The sequence below is a fragment of the Lissotriton vulgaris genome, chromosome 2_1 (genome assembly GCF_964263255.1).
Source record: "Lissotriton vulgaris chromosome 2_1, aLisVul1.2, whole genome shotgun sequence".
Lineage (NCBI taxonomy): Eukaryota > Metazoa > Chordata > Amphibia > Caudata > Salamandridae > Lissotriton > Lissotriton vulgaris.
Genome location: NC_141687.1, coordinates 516,253,294 through 516,272,798, shown reverse-complemented (window position 1 = coordinate 516,272,798; position 19,505 = coordinate 516,253,294). Strand labels below are relative to the sequence as shown.

Here is a 19,505-nt window from a genome sequence, read left to right as displayed (position 1 = left end):
ACTACCTTTTTCACTTGTCAATCACATTGCATTAATAAAAATGGTGGTACTGCCTAATATTCTATACCTTTTCAATAACATACCGATCCCACTCTTGCAGCTATTTTTTAAAACACTACTTTCGCTACTTCTCCGTCTGATATGAGGTGGAAGACAGGCCCGAGTACGCTGGTGCACACTAACCCTAGATTATAAGCATGGGGGATTTGGGGGGCCAGATCTCTATGTCTAATATCTGATAGCACATGCACAATATGCACATTTTAGGTTCACTGATCACAATTTCATCCCACACAGGGATGCACATCCCATCCCATTAAGCTCCATTTTAACACACAAAAGCAGACCCAGACCCGTACTACTTTCAACACTATTAACACGAGGATCGCAGCCTGGCAAGCACTGGGTAGATTGGCCAGGAAACTACCATTGTACTCTTCGCTATTACCTATCACGAGAACCTATTGGTGGCACATGAGACGGGAGCTATGCGTATACTGGCTCAGGCAGGCATTGATGAAATGCAGGATCTATACACCAATGGCACTTTCTTGACATCTGATGACACAGATTATATTCAGCATTAGACTCTACTATTCACATTCTCGATACACAGACTTAGGAAAGCAGCACGTGCCTATTTTCCAATGTATTCCGCGGACCCTCTAGAAACCCTTGCATTACATGTCTTACATACTAGTCCCACTCGACACAAACTAGTCACTAAATTATATGGCGCCATTAGAGAAGTCTCACTGATAATAAAAGTCTGGAAAAATGGAACGAATATCTGGACCACCCGATCTCACAGGTAGATTGGGTGCACTGTTGTAGCCTGACTGGAGCCCTCACGTCCAAAGGGAATTTGCCAATTAAACATTGTAAATCCATTCATCAGGTTTACCATACGCCTCGAAGACTTCTTAGGTTTGGGTTACGTGATACAGACACATGTCTGCCTAACATACTCAGTTAACTTCATGTCCAGAGGAAGAGTTGTGTAGTGTCATTTTGCAGTGCTGAAATGCCTCTGAGAAGATCTAGGATTGCAACTGCTGCCTATATATATTGAGTGATGTCATTCTCCAGTAAAGAGCAAGTGACAAACTGGAAGCTCAAGTGCAGTAGACCACTGATACGTTTTAGCCTTAGGAAGAGGGGCACTCAAATCTGGCACCTACAAAATGTTACTGTGCGTGGGTAAACAGCACACTTCATCCAACACAGAGCACCACCATGGGATGCACCAGTTCCTACTGTAACAACCTGGACACAAAGTTGTTGAGTTTGGCAGAACCTATGGAGGGGAGTGGAACTGAGGAGAAGACTGAGCCCATGAACATAAAACAGGCCTGAATGCAATTCACTTCTTCGGTCAGCTGTAGCACAGATTTGCAGCAGATGAGGAATCTAGGGTTCAACATCTGATAAACTGACTCTGTGTCTCTCATCCCGCCACAGCAGGATGTGTTAAAGTGACAGCCATTTACATAGGTTTGCATTAGAATTTGAGAATTGTGTAGCACTATCACCAGTGCAGCATTCAATTGGGTGAAACCACACAGAGAGGAATTAAAGCCAAAAGGAAGAATTTAGAACTCCTAGTGTTCTGCACACAGAACATCAGGGTCCACTAAAGAGCCTATAATTTGAATGTGGAGATAGGCATCCAGTTCTTCTTGTGCGTTAATGCTACCTGCATGTCCCCACTATATTTAGGAGTCGGAAGCCAATACCTCATCAGTTCAATGGGGGCTCAGAACTGTACAGTATGTCTTCAATCTTTGAATCGATTATAGCAGCCTCAAAGCAGCTCTGATGCACAGTATATACAGCATATATATGTATAATAATGTGGCAAATAGATGCAAATATATGTTTCTGCTAGTCACATGTTCAATGTAAAATATGAGTACGCCCTCAGCGCTGATTTCAATATCAGTAAAATTACCACTCGTCTTGAAACAGTAAAGCTGAGAATATGTTTTGCTAACATATATGTTTTACAAATTGTTTTCAAAGTTTGGCTTACCTTTTTATATGCGTACTCTCCTCTAACTGAAGGTTTCGAAGGTGACACTTTCATCTGTTGAGAAATTTAAAAAACAACTGAAAAAGAAAGAAATACAGCAAAAATATTCCTCATTTTTAAGTAGAGCCTGAGACGGTGCATGTGCTCTTGTTTGAGAGACTATTGTATGCAAGTTTGAGCATGCAGCAGTGCATACAAACCTTGCGCATGAGCTTGCACTTTCAAACCTATTATATACAAACTTCACTCCACTCTATGTCACTCTGTTCCACGGCAATGCACTGTACGCCCCTGCACTCTACTCAAAACCAATACACTCTATGCCACTGCACTGTGCTTCATTCTGTGCCACTCCACGTCACTGCACTCTATGCCACTCTATTCTGCACCACCCTACTCTACGCCACTGAGCTCTAGGCTCCTACTCTATACCACTCCACTCTACCCTGCTGTAATGAATGTGATTTTCACTAAAAGGACACACTCACACCCTGCACTCCCACCTGGGAGGCAAATTTACCACTGTACCTTTAAATAATACACTTTGAGTAGCATTTCCCCAAAGACGAGGAAAGGAAACAGCACTACCTTCAGGCAAGGCAAGAAAACAAATTCTGGTGCATTTAAAAATAACACATACAAGTTTATTAATGCAATGTTTAAGGTAGGCCAAATATATCAGTAAATGCAGATTCCCAAAATATCAAATGACTCAAATGAACAAGTAAAATAAAATGCAGTATGTACAAATAGCAAAGAGTAGAATATATATATGTTAGGAACACCTCACCGATTGAAGTTGCATCATCCTTGCCAATTCAAACTGGGGGTAGCCCTTCACCAGCCCAGGAAGGAGTTTCAATCAGGACTTAAGTTCCGACAGCTCCACAGCAATACGTCTATTCTGTGAAGTTGTACCTGGCCCCGAAGTCTCCCAGCTTAAACATCATTACTCAACGTGAGGCGAAGATTCTAGAAAACCTCTCCCCCTTTTCATAAGAAAAAACCCAGTTGGCTGTACCAGTCTGCATCAAGGCCAAGACGGAGGCTGCCCAAGCTCCCGTATTTTGACTTCGAGGCAGAATTGCACATTCCACAGACACTTCCCACAACATATTCCAGTTTACTCTGGTCGGTGAGGTGCGAAAAAAAAGTGAAGAGCAGAAAGACCAGCTGTGCACGCAGGACCAAGGCAAAGTCAGACATGAGGCCATGGCAAAGCCAATAGTAAAAGTCAGAAAACAAGATGACATGAGGCCCTGTCAATGCCAATAATATACATGTCCTGTTCTACTCCATACTCGATGCCACTGTGCTCTACAACACTGCATACTTCTCTCAGCCACTCAACTCTATGCAACTCTACGGCACTATATTCTGGACCATTGCACTCCACACAACTGCACTCTTCTTTGGACTCTACCCTACCTCTCTCCACTTTATGCCACTTCCCTCTACTCTGAAACAATCTATGCAACACCACTGCAACCTACTCTGCATCACTCTACACCACTCTACCCTACTGCACCACTAAACGTAAAACCAATGTACTCTGCATCAGTGCACTCTACGCCAACCTACTCTCTACCACTGTACTGGGCCCCAAGTACCTCACCGACTGCCTGACCTTCTACGCGCCCACCCGCCAGCTACGATCGACCAACCTCGCCGCCGTCCCACGCATCCGCAGAGCCACCGCCGGAGGAAGATCCTTCTCCTACCTGGCAGCCAAGACCTGGAACTCCCTCCCCACCCACCTGCGGATGACCCAGGACCATCTTTTCTTCAGGAAGCAGCTCAAGACCTGGCTGTTCACGCAGTAACGCAACCCCTCTCCTCCTGCGCCTTGAGACCCTTCCGGGTGAGTAGCGCACTATACAAATGCTATTGATTGATTGATTGATTGATTACACCACTTCACTATAGGCCAGTCTATTCCACTTTATGATGCTCTACTCCAATAAGCTCTGCTTCAGTGTATGACACACTACTCCACTCTATTCCACCCCACAACACTATGCTCCACTTTATGCCACTCTACAACAATACTCCACAACGCTCTACGCAACTCCCTCTGTTTAATTAAATAGTACTTTACACCACTCTATTCTATGACAAACTACTCCTCTATACTCCACTCCACTCTAATTTCTGACACTCTATGCCACCCCACTCTACGCCATGCAACTCTACAACACTCTACTCCACTTTATACCATTTTACTCTCCTACACTACTCCACTCTATGCCACTACACTCTACGACAATCTACTCGCTCTACACCACTCCACTGTACAACACTCTACTCCACTTTACGAACACCCTGTATGCCACTGCTCTACACAACTCCACGACACTCTATGCCACTCACCTCAATGAAACTCTCCTTCACTCTGACCTTCTCAACTCTATGCCCTTTCACTCTACAACACTCTACTCCCTCCACAAGACTCTACACCCCCAAATGACACTCCACTTAACACTACTCAATTCTACACCACTTCAGGCCACTGCATAACACTCCACTCTATGATACTTTACTCCACAACACTCTCCTTTACCCTGCTAACTTTAAGCTATGCTGAAGAGCAGCAAGTTTGTATATAACACGGCTAAAACATATTTGCAAAGTCAACAGTTCTTGCATAGGCGAGACATGTTGCATTGCCAATGCTTATTTTAAAAGTGTGTTAGATGCATCATAGTTCTTTTAATTATTATTTTTAGCCATGCTGAACAGCAGCCATTCTGCTTTACAGCATGGGTAGAAATCCTTTGCAAAGTCAGCAATGCCCTTGCTGAAGAGTGGCAGAGCTAATAGTCTCAAGGGTAAGATCTATTGGATTTGAAAATGCTTGTTTTTCTAGCAGCAATATCCAATACTTGGAAAAAGGGCAGCTCTGATAGCCTGTGTTCTATTACATTCCTGTAACTTAAAGTAGCCAGCCTCGAATAGACAAACTACACAAGCTAATGTTAATCTGTTTTCATATAATCTACCCAGTCTTGACATCTAGTACGATTTAAATAGGTGTATTTGTGCTCATTTAGGTATTTAACATAACTATATATAATTATATCCATCAGCCATACAGATTCATTTTCACAGTGAAACATGAAGCTAGACTCATTGACTTAAAAATGGATCTGAATACATCTTTGAGAGATAGGGCTAACATTTGTTTGAAAGTGTTGTTCTCTCTCTCTTACATTGATACCACAAGTTTCAGTACATCCCTGTGTTAGTGGTAAGAGATTTTGCCTTGGAGTGACGACAGACAAGGGAAATAGTTGCTTACTAACAATTTCTGCATTTTTTTCCCCTAATAGGAGTCACTCTTTCTTTTTAATAATTAACCAGTTTTTCCTGGAGAATCAGGAAACGGTTAAACACTGGCAGTGTGGGTTTTTGAAGGTATCCCAAATAGAACAAGAGGGTAAGAATTTAGTAGCAATTTCAACATTTTGGCTGTTTTGAGTTGTAAGACAGCCATTTTCGACAGTATGAAAGGACAAGGAGATGGTTGCAAGTATCTCTTGATGGTTCCTATGCTCCGCTGCCTCTTTGGGAGGGTAAGGCACATCATAACACAGAAATCACGCCGGTAGGTGGCGTCCGTCGATTCGCGCTTGCCGTTGGTGTCGTGGTCACCGGGGTGATGTCGAGGTGTCTACTTAGACGCCGCCCTGTGCGCTGACGTCAGTTCTAACAACTTTTCACGCCAGAAGCGCAGAGCCATGAAAGACACTGACCATTGGTGCACCACAACTAGAGCACTTTAAGGGAGTCCCTATCCCTAGAAGTCAATTCGCAGAGTGGGGAGGATGAGTGGGGCGGTAAGGAATCTACAACTAACCTATGTCTCTTACAGATACATCGTTACCGGAGGTAAGTAGCTTGTTCATCTGAAAGAGACGGTTAGATGTAGATTCTTCACCTTAGAATAGATACCCCAGCAATACCATCTCGGTGGTAGGTGTGCAAATTGAGTTCACACCAGAAAGTCCTGGAGGACTGGACGGCAAAATAGCTGCCCCACTGGACTTGGCTGTCCAAGCAGTAATGTCTGATGAACGTGTGCAAGGATGCCCATGTGCCTGCCTTGCAGATGTCAAGAAGTGGGACTCCACGTGCAATGCAGTGGTTGCTGCTGCAGCCCTAGTGGAATGAGCATGCAGCCCCACTAGGGGGCTGCATGCTCATATGAGCGCACTGAGCTTCATAGGTACCAGAGATCATCTGAGTGAAGACATTCATTGTCCACTAAGTCTGCATATAATTCAGCACTGAACATGTAGACCACATTCATTTACCTGAAATATGTACTTGGGTTGACCTCTCTTGCACATATAACTAGGAGCATGCAGCATTTTAAGACATACAGCTCGCCGTGCGAATAAATGGTAACTCACGATGAGGTAGGCTTTTTCACTATGATTTGCGAGTTGGAACAAGGGAAACTACTGCAAATGATCTTTGATGTGCCCCATAAAGTGTTTTTCTACAAAGGGGAAAAACACACTCTTGCTGTTGCCCTGTAGCTTTGGGCGTCATATGGCACTAGACAAGCGTTTACGCATCTGTTGCAGAGTTATTCTAAATAGATGTAAACTGCAGAGACAGCCATTATCGAGGAGGCCTGCTCATTTTCTAGAGTTGATAGCCCACAGCCCTAGCCCAACAACTTATAGGACTGGCGCGGCAGCTGCTTAGAGTCCAGTCAGATTTTACAAGCAAACAACACGGAACGACTTCAAGTCAATAAAAATGATGAATCTGGTGTGCCAGGAGACTCAGGCAACAGGAAGAGGGTACCTGGTAAGCCAAGTAGGAGGGGATATATAAAGTGCAGTCATTTGTTTGCATTTTCAAAGGGTTTTTGCGCGTTAAAGGGGACAAAGTTGAAGTAGGTCAACACTCATGAGATTGTCTCACAGGGACCCCACACTTTGTGGATTCATACCTCAGAATGAAACAGGAGTGGTCAAGATTTCACACTGGGACTGAAATGATTGAGGGGCATCGAATGGACTATGAAGCTTCATAAGTTCAGTTTGGAACCTGGACTTACAGTGAAGATCCAAACACAGGTTCAGACTGTGATAACTTTGGACCCATAGGACCTAGGAAGATTGTGCTATTGACTGTGAAATAAGCATAATCTCTAGCTAGCAGCATGAAGGTTGCCTCCTAATCCTATATGGGTGGGAAATGCAGGCAACGTCGGACTAGGCCAAAAAATGGGCCCGGGTACAAAATAAACGTGGCCCCCATTAGGGAACCAGATAGCTAAAAGAAGTGGTAATATCCGGTAAACCAACACTAAAAACCAGTCCACCTGGCCATAAAACCGACCCACAACTGCTGAAAAACTGGCCCATGCACAATCTGTTAGACCAACCCATCAGACACCGCCTTTTTGCCCTATAGGCCAGTCCGACCCTGCACGCAGGCACCCTATGGACTTAGGCAGGTCGGGATGTCACAGACGACATGTGAGGAAATATGGGGCGGTGATAAAAGAGACAAAAGTTGGGTTCATGTTGGACTTCCCCCTGAAAGGACAGAGAGTGTGGGACAGAGTGCCAGGCTGGAAGGCTAGCATGAAAGGCATGGATGAGAAATAAAGGACTTGAAAATAGAAGGTGGGACAATTGGATGGACTGATGGATATTTAAATGGAGTGCTGCTGATTCAAGTTTAATTTCCACTGGGTAATGGAAAACTCAGGTATCCATGCCCATAACATCCTTGTACTCTTTGAGATGAAGACTCATGGGTAAAATCCATTACACTGTACAAGCCCATGCCATTCTTAACCTCTGAAAACAGTGCACTTTGCAAGCCCATTCCCACCTTGGCTTCTTACCATAATTAAATATATGTCGAACTGCAATTCAGTACCTTTATCTCTCAATAACTAACATGCTCCAGTTAGGTGTGCAAGATATCTCAGAACAAATTGTGAGAAAGACTAAAACTATCAGTTAAGTGAAAACCTAGAAACTATAGCCGTGGCATTTAGAATATAAGGATAGATCTGACATGCCTGGTTTCACGCTGCAATGTGTATGCAATAACTGCACCGGAGTTTATGCTCTACACTAGGCAATATCACTTAAATCAACTTGGCTTGCTGTTTTCAAACGAATAAATGTATTTTGAAATAAAGTATCTGCCACTTTTAGGCTGTTTCGTTTTACACTTCAAACATTTTCAAAAACCTGTTTTGGTTTACATTTAAAGAGGGCAAGGCATGGAAGAGAGCATTGAATTACAGAGCATGTCACCAGGGCAAGGCAAGTGCATTTAAAAGCCATTAAGCCAGAACCTGGCATCTCACATTGCCAGAGTAGTGAAAACAGCGCAATCCATATGAAGAATATGGCAATCGTGTTACACTCCTTTTTGAAGAATAACTCTTCTATACGAGTCTTAATCAACCAATATAAAACCCAGCAGTTGCATTGACTGCCACAGTCCATACTGCTTTCATTAGCCTTTGTTATTTTTGGCGACACTCGTCCCTGCTCTCAGGCCAGGTCGCTCCCCATGCCGCACGGCTCCTCCTGTGCGCTCGTGACTCCCCCGTGCTGCCCTCCACTGCCGTGAGTTCGCCGCTGGTGTACTCTCCCTGACTCTGTTCTGCTGCCTAATGACTTTGTTTTTCTTTCTCTGCCCATAACTGTATATCCTGTTTTCCCCCAAGCGCCCCCTTTCTCCTGTACCCCACCGCTCTATTCCCGTCCCCGCTTCCCGCCGCTGCTCCCCTGCGGCCCCGCCCCTTTTCCTTCTGCAACCCATTCCAGCCACCCATTCGCCACCCCGCTCCCGCCTCCCAGCTGCTCCTCCCTCCCACTTGGCCTTATATGGAGGGCGCCGTGCGGCAGTGAGTGCAACCCTCGTCCCTACTCTCCGGCCTGGTCGCTCCCCACGCCGCACGGCTCCTCCTGTGCGCTCGTGACTCCCCCGTGCTGCCCTCCACTGCCGTGAGTTCGCCGCTGGTGTTCTCTCCCTGACTCTGTTCTGTTTTGCTGCCTAATGACTTTGTTTTTCTTTTTCTGCCCATACCTTTATATCCTTTTTTCCCCCAAGCGCCTCCTTTCTCCTGTACATTCCCGTCCCCGCTTCCCGCCGCTGCTCCCCTGCGGCCCGCCCCTTTTCCTTCTGCGACCCCCTTCCCGCTGCCTATTCGCCGCCCGCTCCTGCCTCCCAGCTGCTCCTCCCTCCCACTTCGCCTTATATGGAGGACGCCGCGTGGAAGCGCCGCTGGCTCGCCAAAGGCAAGCCCGTTTGCGCCCGTCCACGCGCCAGAACCCCTGGACCCCGAAGCCGCCACACCACCAGACTGCACTATGACTCCGGCACCCTCTACTCACTCAACGCCGGACGAGATTACCCCAGCCACCGGGCCCCCCCGAAGCGCACCCAAGGACCCTTCACCTGCCGGAACTGCAGCTTCACCAGCATCCGGCCCGCCAAACCATCAACCAGAGAACCCAACCACCTACGATGCATCCTCCTCAACACCCGCTCCGCTCGCAAGCACGCCATCGAACTCTGGGACCTCCTAGACTCAACCACCCCCGACGTCGCCTTCCTGGCGGAGACCTGGCTGAATACCACCTCGGCACCAGACATCGCCATAGCCATCCCAGAAGGCTACAAGATCTCCCGCAGAGACCGCCCCAATGGAGTGGGAGGGGGAATCGCCATCATCCTCAAGGACACCCTCAGAGTCTCAACCAACACCGACGACACCCTCACCAACGCCGAGCACATGCACTTCCAGATCCACACCGACCCCAATGCCACCCTCAGAGGAACACTCGTCTACAGACCACCCGGACCCTGACCGCAGTTCAGCGACTACATCGCCGACCTCATCAGCACCCCAACCCTCACCTCTACGGACTACATCCTCCTTAGGGACCTGAACTTCCACCTCGAGAACAACAACAACGCCAACTCCACCGCCCTGATCGACAACCTTGGACTCAAACAGCTCGTGACGACACCCACCCACGCCACTGGACACACATTGGACCCCATCTTCTCCGCAAGTCCCCACGTCTCCTTCAACCACACCACCGAACCCCACTGTACAGACCACAGATGCGTCCACTTCACCTTCAGGAAACCCACCACACACCACGGCACCCAACAGATGCCACGCCGCTGCTGGGGAAAGGTCACCGAGGACCAACTGACAACCACGCTCGCCCTGGGACCACCCGCCGACCCCACCGACCCCGACACCGCCGCCATCAACCTCAAAAAGTGATTCAACAACTGCGCCGACACCCTCGCCCCACTCAAGACCTCTGCCACCAATCACACCAACAAGAAAGCCGCATGGTTCACCGAAGACCTCCGGACCTCCAAGCGCACCTATCGGAAGCTGGAAAAGAGCTGGCTCTGCGACAGCACACCAGACAGCTACACAGCCCACAAGAACGCCACCCATAGACACCACCAACTCATCAGGGCCGCCAAGAGGGCCGCCAAGAGGACCGCCTAGACAGCAACGCACACAACAGCAAAGAACTCTTCAAGATCGTGAAAGAACTCTCCAACCCCAGCTCCAACACCAACGACATCCCACCATCACAAGACCTGTGCAACTCACTGGCCAACCTCTTTCACCAACATCCACAACAGCTTCAAAACCGCCACCTGCACATCCACCGCCGAGACCACCACACCTGCGACCACCACCCGCACCAGTCGCCTGACCGCCTGGTCCAATGTCAGTGACGAAGACACCATCAAGACCATGAACTCCATCCACTCCGGGTCCCCATCCGACCCATGCCCTCACCACGTTTTCAACAAAGCCAGCAGGCTGCCACGCGGACTTAGAGCCCCCGTCGTTTGTTGGAGGAGCATGCGGAACCCGTAAAAGGCACACAATGTTAACATAGGAGGTCTGACGCAAAAAACAATTGTTTTTTGAAATATTGGGCAATAAATCGGAGCAAGGTATGTCCTTGTATGAGGCTATGTTGCCCTTATCCTGGCACTTCTAACTGGGTATTGCTAATTTGGCATCCCCTATAGAGCATATCAACCCAGAAAGGACATCTAAATCTCTCTATATATGTTGCTCCGCAAAAAGAGACAGCGCTTTCCTAGTCTTTCACTTTAAGATGCCGTTACACTAATTTTCATATGAGAAGATCCCCCAGTTTTTATTTGTATATGTACATGTCTTTGTCTATGTTGGCCCTGAAGAAGGTGATATAAATTATCCATGTTCACCGAAACGTACGTAGGCCCCATGCACCTGAGATCCATACTTGAGAAGAGTAAAAGAAATCAAGATAAAAGCAATAAATAACCCATGGAACATCAAGATATAAAATTGCTGATGTAAACATTTGTCACTATTCATAGTATCTCAGTTGTATTGCCTTCCCTTGTTGTTTTAGTTGTTTCTATATAGCTTGTGAGTGAGTATGCATGAGTATATGTGATGGTGAGATAGTTTAGGAATGAATGTTGTTATGACAATTTGCACTATTTAATCATATCTGGGGTTTATGTCAAGCTTTTTTGCCTGAACTTTTGTATTTAATGAATTTGTTTAGCTATATCTTTTATGTATTATAATAATGAACTTAAAAAAACCTTATAAATATTTTTGTCTTTTGATAATTAAATGAAAAAAAAACAGTTGAAGAAAAGAATAATAAATAAAAAGAAAAATAACATGTTTGTTTAAAACTCTTTACATGTGCTGCATCCATTAAAATTACAGATTGAGTCACTTTAAAATAACATAGGTCAGTTTAGAGGTTCTTTATTGGTGTTTTTTTGTTTCTCTCTCCTCTAGGCCTGAAATTAAGTGTGGGAGTACCCTTTCATGTTATTACTTATAACAAAGCCAGCACCACCATCGCACCCCATCTCCGGAAAACAATCAACATCTCCTTCTAGACCGCAACCTTTCCAGAGAGCTGGAAGCACGCCAAGATCAACGCCCTACTGAAGAAACCCAAGGCGGACCCCAACGACCTCAAGAACTTCAGGTCCATTTCCCTGCTCCCTTTCCCGGCGAAAGTAACGGAGAAGATCGTTAATAGACAGCTGACCCGCTACCTTGAAGACAACAACATCCTGGACCCATCCCAGTCCGGCTTTCGCAGCAACCACAGCACCGAGACCGCCCTCATCGCCGCCACCGACGACATCAGGATCTCATGGACAAAGGAGAAACAGCCGCCCTCATCCTTCTGGACCTATCGGCAGCCTTCGACACATTCTGCCACCGCACCCTACAAGCACGTCTCCATGACGCTGGAATCCAAGAGAAGGCCCAGGCCTGGACCACATCTTTCCTCTCTGACAGAACCCAGAGCGTCCGCCTCCCACCCTTCCGCTCCAAGACCACCAAGTTCATCTGTGGCGTTCCACAGGGATCATCCCTCAGTCCGACGCTGTTCAATATCTACATGGCACCACTCGCCCACGTCGCACGACAACAAAACCTCAACCTCATCTCCTACGCAGATGACAGCCAGCTGATCATATCCCTCACCGAAAACCCCCACACCACCAAAACCAACCTCCACAGAGAAATGAAGGCCGTCGGCAAATTGATGAAAGACAGCAGGCTGAAGCTGAACTCAGACAAGACGGAGGTCCTCAACCTCGGCACCACCCCCTCAGCCTGGGACGACTCCTGGTGGCCAACATCGCTAGGGACAGCCCCTGAATCCACCGACCACGCACGCAACTTGGGGGTCATCCTCAACTCCGCCCTCTCCATGACCAAGCAGGTCAACGCTGTCTCCGCTTCCTGCTTCCACACCCTCCGAATGCTCCGCAGGATCTTCAAAGGGATCCCCTCCGACACGTGAAAAACCGCCACTCAGGCCCTCGTCACCAGCAGACTGGACTACAGGAACGCCCTCTAAGCAGATACAACAACCAAGCTCCTGAGACGGCTGCAACGCATCCAGAGCGCATCGGCACGACTGATCCTCGACGTCCCCCGACGCAGCCACATCACACCTCACCTGAGAGGACTGCATTGGCTCCCCGTCAACAACAGTATCACCTTCAAACTCCTCATCCACGCACACAAAGCCCTACACAACGCCGGACCAGCATACCTCAACGACCAACTCAGCTTCTACACCCCCACCCGCAGCCTCCGCTCTGCCAACCTCGCCCTCGCCACAGATCCACGCTTCCAGAAAACCACCGCCGGTGGCAGATCCTTCTCCTACCTCGCCGCCAAGACCAGGAACACTCTCCCTACCGGCCTACGACAGACCCAGGACCTGCTGGCCTTCAGAAGACTTCTCAAGACCTGGCTTTTCGATCAGTAGCAGCCCTCTTCTCCCCCCCCCCCCCCCTTTATACCCCCTTTCCAGCCCCCCAGCGCCTTGAGACCCTCATGGGTATGTAGCGCGCTTTACAAATGGAATGATTGATTGATTGATTGATTATAGACAGCATACTTAACGCCCAACATAAAACCATATGCGTGGAAAAACTTGAGCAAAGGCTTCTTAAGCACTGGAAAGTCCTCAATCGATCATTAACTCATTCACGCTTCATTAGAGGAAGCATTATGAAAGATTAGGTAGTGAGTTTAAAAGAAGTAAATGCGTATCACGTTTGCCCATTTCATAGATAACCACTGATGGCCATGAATACACTTCAGCTGGCGCGTAACCTAGGCAGTTGGGTATTCGTGAGTGACAAACTTTAGTCCAAGAATTTTGATCGATGGCTGGCAAAATATGTATGTTGTTGATGCACATGATTTTATACTACACATGCATATAATCGGATACTGCAGATGGATACTGAAATAGACCGGGAGACTAGACTATTTATTCACAAGGCTCTGCTAATGTACATTAGTAATCCTAGATATGCATCCTAATTTCTTGAAGAGTGGTTTGCAATTCCAACATTTACTACAGGGAAAATTTAGCTAGTTTTTCAGTACAGGCAATCACTAGAATATTGATCAGGAGAACCGAGAAGGGAAGAGGCACAATATTAAATACTATAATAGCCTGTGCTATGGTTTAAGCCAATGGTGTCCAACATAGGTCCAGGATTGCCGACACTTGGCATACGTAAGGGTAACCATAGGCTATGTAAATGATTGACATTTAGATCTATTTGTAAATATATCATGTGTAGGTGCCTTAGCCCATAGTGGATATCCCGGTTTTAGGCAGCTGCCTAAGGCCCAGTTGTTGTCCTCTGTACCTCTAGATTGTGCCCTGTTTTTTTAGCTTGGAGTCACGGCAGTGCTCAGAGGATGGGCTCTCCTGAATACACTGCACTTTCAATAGTCTTTATTTTGACTAAAAAGGAAGAAAAGGCAAAGAAGACAAAAATAGAATGACACTGAGCCTTTTGATGGCAGTGATTTGGGGGCTGCAGATTAATTCTCTAAATTGCAGTCCCCCACCCACTGCAGTACTGTGTCTATATCCGTGCAGCTTTGTCGAACTTTTATCAGTTGCCTGCACAACAAAGCACAAGTGAAATCACTATTCGGATACAGGTCAAAGCACATTTCTTTTGCTGCGCTTTATTTCACTACCCTTAGATAATTTCCTGAAAGTACTAATGTTTATGCAATGATCTTAGTACATAGTGTGACATGTTTTAGTGATTATACACTGTTGGCTCTTTAAAAGGACCTGCCAGAAGACACTTGCTCCCCTTTTATTTTCTGTTCAACATGTACAGTCAATGCAAAAGGCTGGCCCATATGGCCAACTGTCAAGGCACAGGCCTGTGTTCATGTGTTTCATTCACTTTTCCCTGTAGCGCTCAATCTCTATATGTGGTCTTTTGCATACCCTTTCTTTGTGGTTATGTAAATATATATTTATTACATTACTCCTACTGTAGAAAAAATCATTTTTAAAAACCTTTGGGACTCTCAAATGCACTACTCTGTCTCACCCTATACCTCTCTCAATATATGCTATAGCTCCACTCTGACTCATCCCAAACCGCATTCTACTACTATGATCCCTTTCTAGACTCTTCCTCCTCTATCCCTCCTTGCTTCACTCCAAACCTCATATTACCACTATGATCTCCCAAACAACTCTTTACTTTCTTCCCTTATAAATCCCTCCTTTGAATCATCCCAAACCTCATCTTACTACTATGATCTCCCAAATAACACTTTCTAGACTCTTCCCTCTTCTCTGCCATCATTATCTACTACTCAATCCAACTAGCAGAGTCACATGCCCACCACTCAAATTAACTCATATTTCCCTGTATTAATCCACCACTAATCCTTTTTGGGTTCACGAGTAGCATTCTACTCACCGAAAAGCGCTTCCACGCCTCGTCAGGGGTAGTAAACACTATCACGTCAAAGCCAGACCTTTTTGTATCGTCTTCGCTTATTTGTGCTTTTTCAATAACATGACAACTAACGTTTAACAAGATAACATAGCCTTTATTCTGACAATATACCCCACGTGAATTTAGCGTACGTAAACCAAAGTGAATCTTCACCTCCAGCACTCCTGAAATTTCATTTTTCGTTTTTTAAAAGGATTCATAAATTATGAATGCTAAAATGCTGGCTTGAACGCTGTTTACTCCGCTGAGATCACTCCCAGATACAGTCTGCCCTCTGGCTGAAGCTATATTCTTTATAAACCTGATGTAAATTGGCTGGTTCTGTCGGATCTCTTTTGATCATGGCTCATTTGGCAAAGGCTCAAGGAAACGCCCTTTGGAGTCTTCGGCGAAAACAAGGTCATTGTGCTTACTTCAGACTCAATATTATTTCGCTTTTAAAACGCAAAATGGATCGTTTGCCTTGATTTCTGCTTAGGGATATAAAAGCGGCATGCGGAAAGCATCTTGTGGTTTTCAAAACCATTTGTGAGGCTTATTATCAGAATCCGTGTCCCGTGTAATACATTATTCAAAGTTACCGCACTGAAAAAATATCAATTATTTAGTTATTTCCTTGTCCTTGTAATTCCGGCTACCATGCCAAGCACAGAAGGTTTGACAGACCATACTGCTAAAAAAACACGCATCCTACAAAAGCTGCAGGCCCTTTAGAGACTGAAGGAAGGCAACGCCGGAATAAAGCTCACGACGGGAAACATGCATCACATCACACCGCTTTTAAGGTCCTTCAGAAGATATGGCCGACATCCCTATCATTTAAGGCCACGCTGTGTTGGTCCATCCACAGTCCTGTTGAGGGAGGACACCAAAGTCATGAGTCCCGAGGGTTCCACAGCTCTCACTCAGCACGCCCGGTGCATAATTTCCGTGTTTTAAGTAGCATTTACGGACAAACCCTCAATCGTCCAAAATATGGCACATAAAGGAATTCTCCATGGACAGGAAACAGCCGTTTTCCTTTAAAATAAAGGCCCTTCGTGGGCACTCATGAGTGAAGCGTACTGAGGTGTTGCCCCCTGTTTAGGAATAAAAAACACTTTGAAGGTGTTTTGTTGTAGTCCCTGACACTTGAAGTCCCAGGAAGTGTCATGGAAGGGGAACTGTCCGGCCTAAGCACTTCCGATGTGTGTTTTTATCTCATGGAAGGAAGTATACATTTTATTAATGAGAAAAACACCTGGAATATTGTGTCAAACATGGCTTTGGCAAAACAAACAAGCCAACTGGAATATTTGCAGAAAAACTCGAAAAGTCATACATACACGCTTTACTGAAGAAAACAAACTTGGACCCGCTGAACCCTGACAACTACAGACAGAACAAATTAACTATTCCCGGGCAAATTGATAGAAAGAGCACAGTTCGCCCAATTGTCACAATTCATTGAAGAGCATGTCATACTTTCAGACATCCAAACAGGATTCCATCCGGGAAGAGGCACATAATCTGACCTCCTTGCCATCTGGGATGACCTATAGAACACAGTTGACCGCAACGGGTTTTGTGTGCTACTCCCCTTGGTCCTCTCGGCTGCCTTTGACATGGTTGACTATAACACAGGGGCGTAACACAGGCCCCCGCAGCCCACGCAGTGCGGGGGGGCCTCTACGCTCCAGGGGTCCCGGGAGCCCTCACTCTCTGTAAAACGTCTTGATTGGCAGCAAGCCTATAAAGTAAACAGTGCGCGCCGCACACCACGGACGGTGAGCCTCAATGTATAATTGTAACAACCATTATTTATAGGGGCGACGGGCACGGGCGTATTAACACAGGCCCTCGCAGGGGGCCTCCACGCTCCAGCCCGGGGCCCCCTCACTCTCAGAGGAAGGAAGGGCACGGGCGTTAACACAGGCCCTCGCAGGGGGCCTCCACACTCCAGCCCGGGGCCCCCTCACTCTCAGAGGAAGGAAGGGCACGGCCGCACGGGCGTTAACACAGGCCTCGCAGGGGGCCTCCATGCTCCAGCCAGGGGCCCCCTCACTCTCAGAGGAAGGAAGACACACTGCCTACACACAGTAAGCAAGGCGAGGCTGGCCTGTAAACAGTGCGCGCACACCATGGACGGTGACATACCTCTATTTTAAACTTTAATTATGGTGCCGTGCGTGCGCACGCCCTGCCAGCCGGGCCTGCCTGTGCCTTTTTAAATTAATTAAATAATTACTTTGTGCGCACTGCTCAGTACGGCTCGGGCTCTTACTTTGTTCATAGTAAACGGGTCAGTGGGCGTGGTGGCGCGCAGTTGTAGTCTATGCGTCTGCGCGCCGCGGTCTTAAGGGTGGGGGCGGCCTCGTGATTGTAAAAGAGAGCGTGACTTAGAACTGGCACTGCAGTGACTTAGAAGAAGCCAGAAGGGTGCCGCCGCCATGGTACTAAAAACAGTAGTACTAGTAGCCCCTGCCTGGCCTGGCCTTGCCCAGTGTCAGTCGCCTTGTCTTCTGGAGCCCGCCCCGGCGCTCGCCTTCAAAGCTGCAGGCTAGCCAGCCAGGCCTAAGGTGAGCGACATGAGGGACGAGTGTGCGAGACTCGAGTATGTCGTGTCCTGATCAGGACTACTCGGAAATCTTCAATAAAATTGTTATGAACCATAGAATGTGAGAAGCTGCTATAAATGAAGGTTGGTGCTGACAGATTTGGGAAGGGGCTACGGGATATGAGTAAGATTTGAAGGGGGAGTCATGTTCTCATTACTGGCTCACCACGGGGCAATGCTCTGCTTGATTAGTATATTTCTGTGTACAGCAAAGCTGATGATGCGACATATTCATAGGATATGCATTAGCGCAATCTTTTACCAAATGTAACTATGTAGGAAGCATGTGTAGTTTCTGTTGCACGTTATTTGTGATAGAGTGCTGTGCATCGCCATACCGATCACACGCAGGAAACCCGTAACTATGTGTGCGGATTGCACATTGATGGAATGTACGTGTTTTCCTGCTCTTATATATGTATCATTTCAGAGAAAGGTATGGTGGTCCATGGCTGCATGCTATGACACCACCATCATGTGAGAAACAGGCCCGGGTCTGCCACAGAGAGGGGAGTTCTTATGAAGTGCAGATGTAAACCTGGTTCTACAAGGTTTGAGCTCTGTCTCTGTGGTATGACTCGCACGGCTGCTTCTAACAGATGTATGTGGGAGTATGCAGACAGTGGTTTTTGCGATAGACCAGCTGCTGCCGCAGGAGCTCTTGCTGAAACAGAAGAAAACCAGTGCACTGCAGTGCGCCGCTGCAAGGTGCTCAGGCCCTAGGAATCCCAAAGCCAGCTCCTTACTCTGACATTAGACTTCCATTCAGACCTGTGGAGCATACCTCATGTACACAAATCATTCTTGTAAGCAAGCAAGCAAGCTACAGATAAAAGCCTGGTCCATGCACAAACACCTTTGAGGGAAGTGAGCGGCCAGCAATATTTACAGAAAGCACGGGCCATCCCTACAATATCACCAGGAGCAAGACCCAAGAAAGGTGCCACTTCTACCTTACCAGTGGTGGCATACAAGTGGCCCTCTCAAGGAGATTTTACGCAGTATGTCATCCTTCTGGTCACAACTTACTTAAAGATCAGCCCTGCTGGGGCATTAGTACACAAGCAGCAAAGACACACGGGATCCTTTCTGCGATACCAGTATGCTGCCTTTAAAAGGACACAGGGCATTAGATGCCATTATTCGTCTGTAACTTTGAAATAGGCAAGGGGCGCAATGCTAATAGTCAAATATTTTTAACAATAGTAAACTTAATAGGTATCAGCGTGCAAAAGACAGCCTTTTTTAGGATTAATGATAGCCTCATTTGGGAAAGTGAAAATTAGCTCTAGAAAATACACAATTAACGTTCTTTTTCTGAAAGCCAAACACGCTTTCGCCTTCACTCAGGCTTTGATGTTGAGAGAACAAATGTGTAAATAATAAATAATGACTCATTGTACTGTCACATCCAATGACATTAGGGCAAATGGGGACTAATTATTATTATTATTTTAGGGGGAGGTATTGGGTATTGTTGTATTTTATTCTGTATTGTGATTTGCTGAGCCTATGTTT

At 46.7% G+C, this 19,505-nt stretch overlaps 1 protein-coding gene across 1 annotated transcript in view; it reads right to left on the bottom strand.

Moving 5' to 3' along the window:
* The window catches only part of VPS8 (VPS8 subunit of CORVET complex), a 1,704,823-nt gene that overhangs the window by 188,429 nt on the left and 1,496,889 nt on the right, over positions 1–19,505 (bottom strand). The window contains exon 44 of the mRNA XM_086955430.1: positions 2,033–2,086. Within this exon, the coding sequence (XP_086811556.1) occupies positions 2,033–2,086 (54 nt within the window). The remainder of the gene's footprint in view (positions 1–2,032; positions 2,087–19,505) is intronic.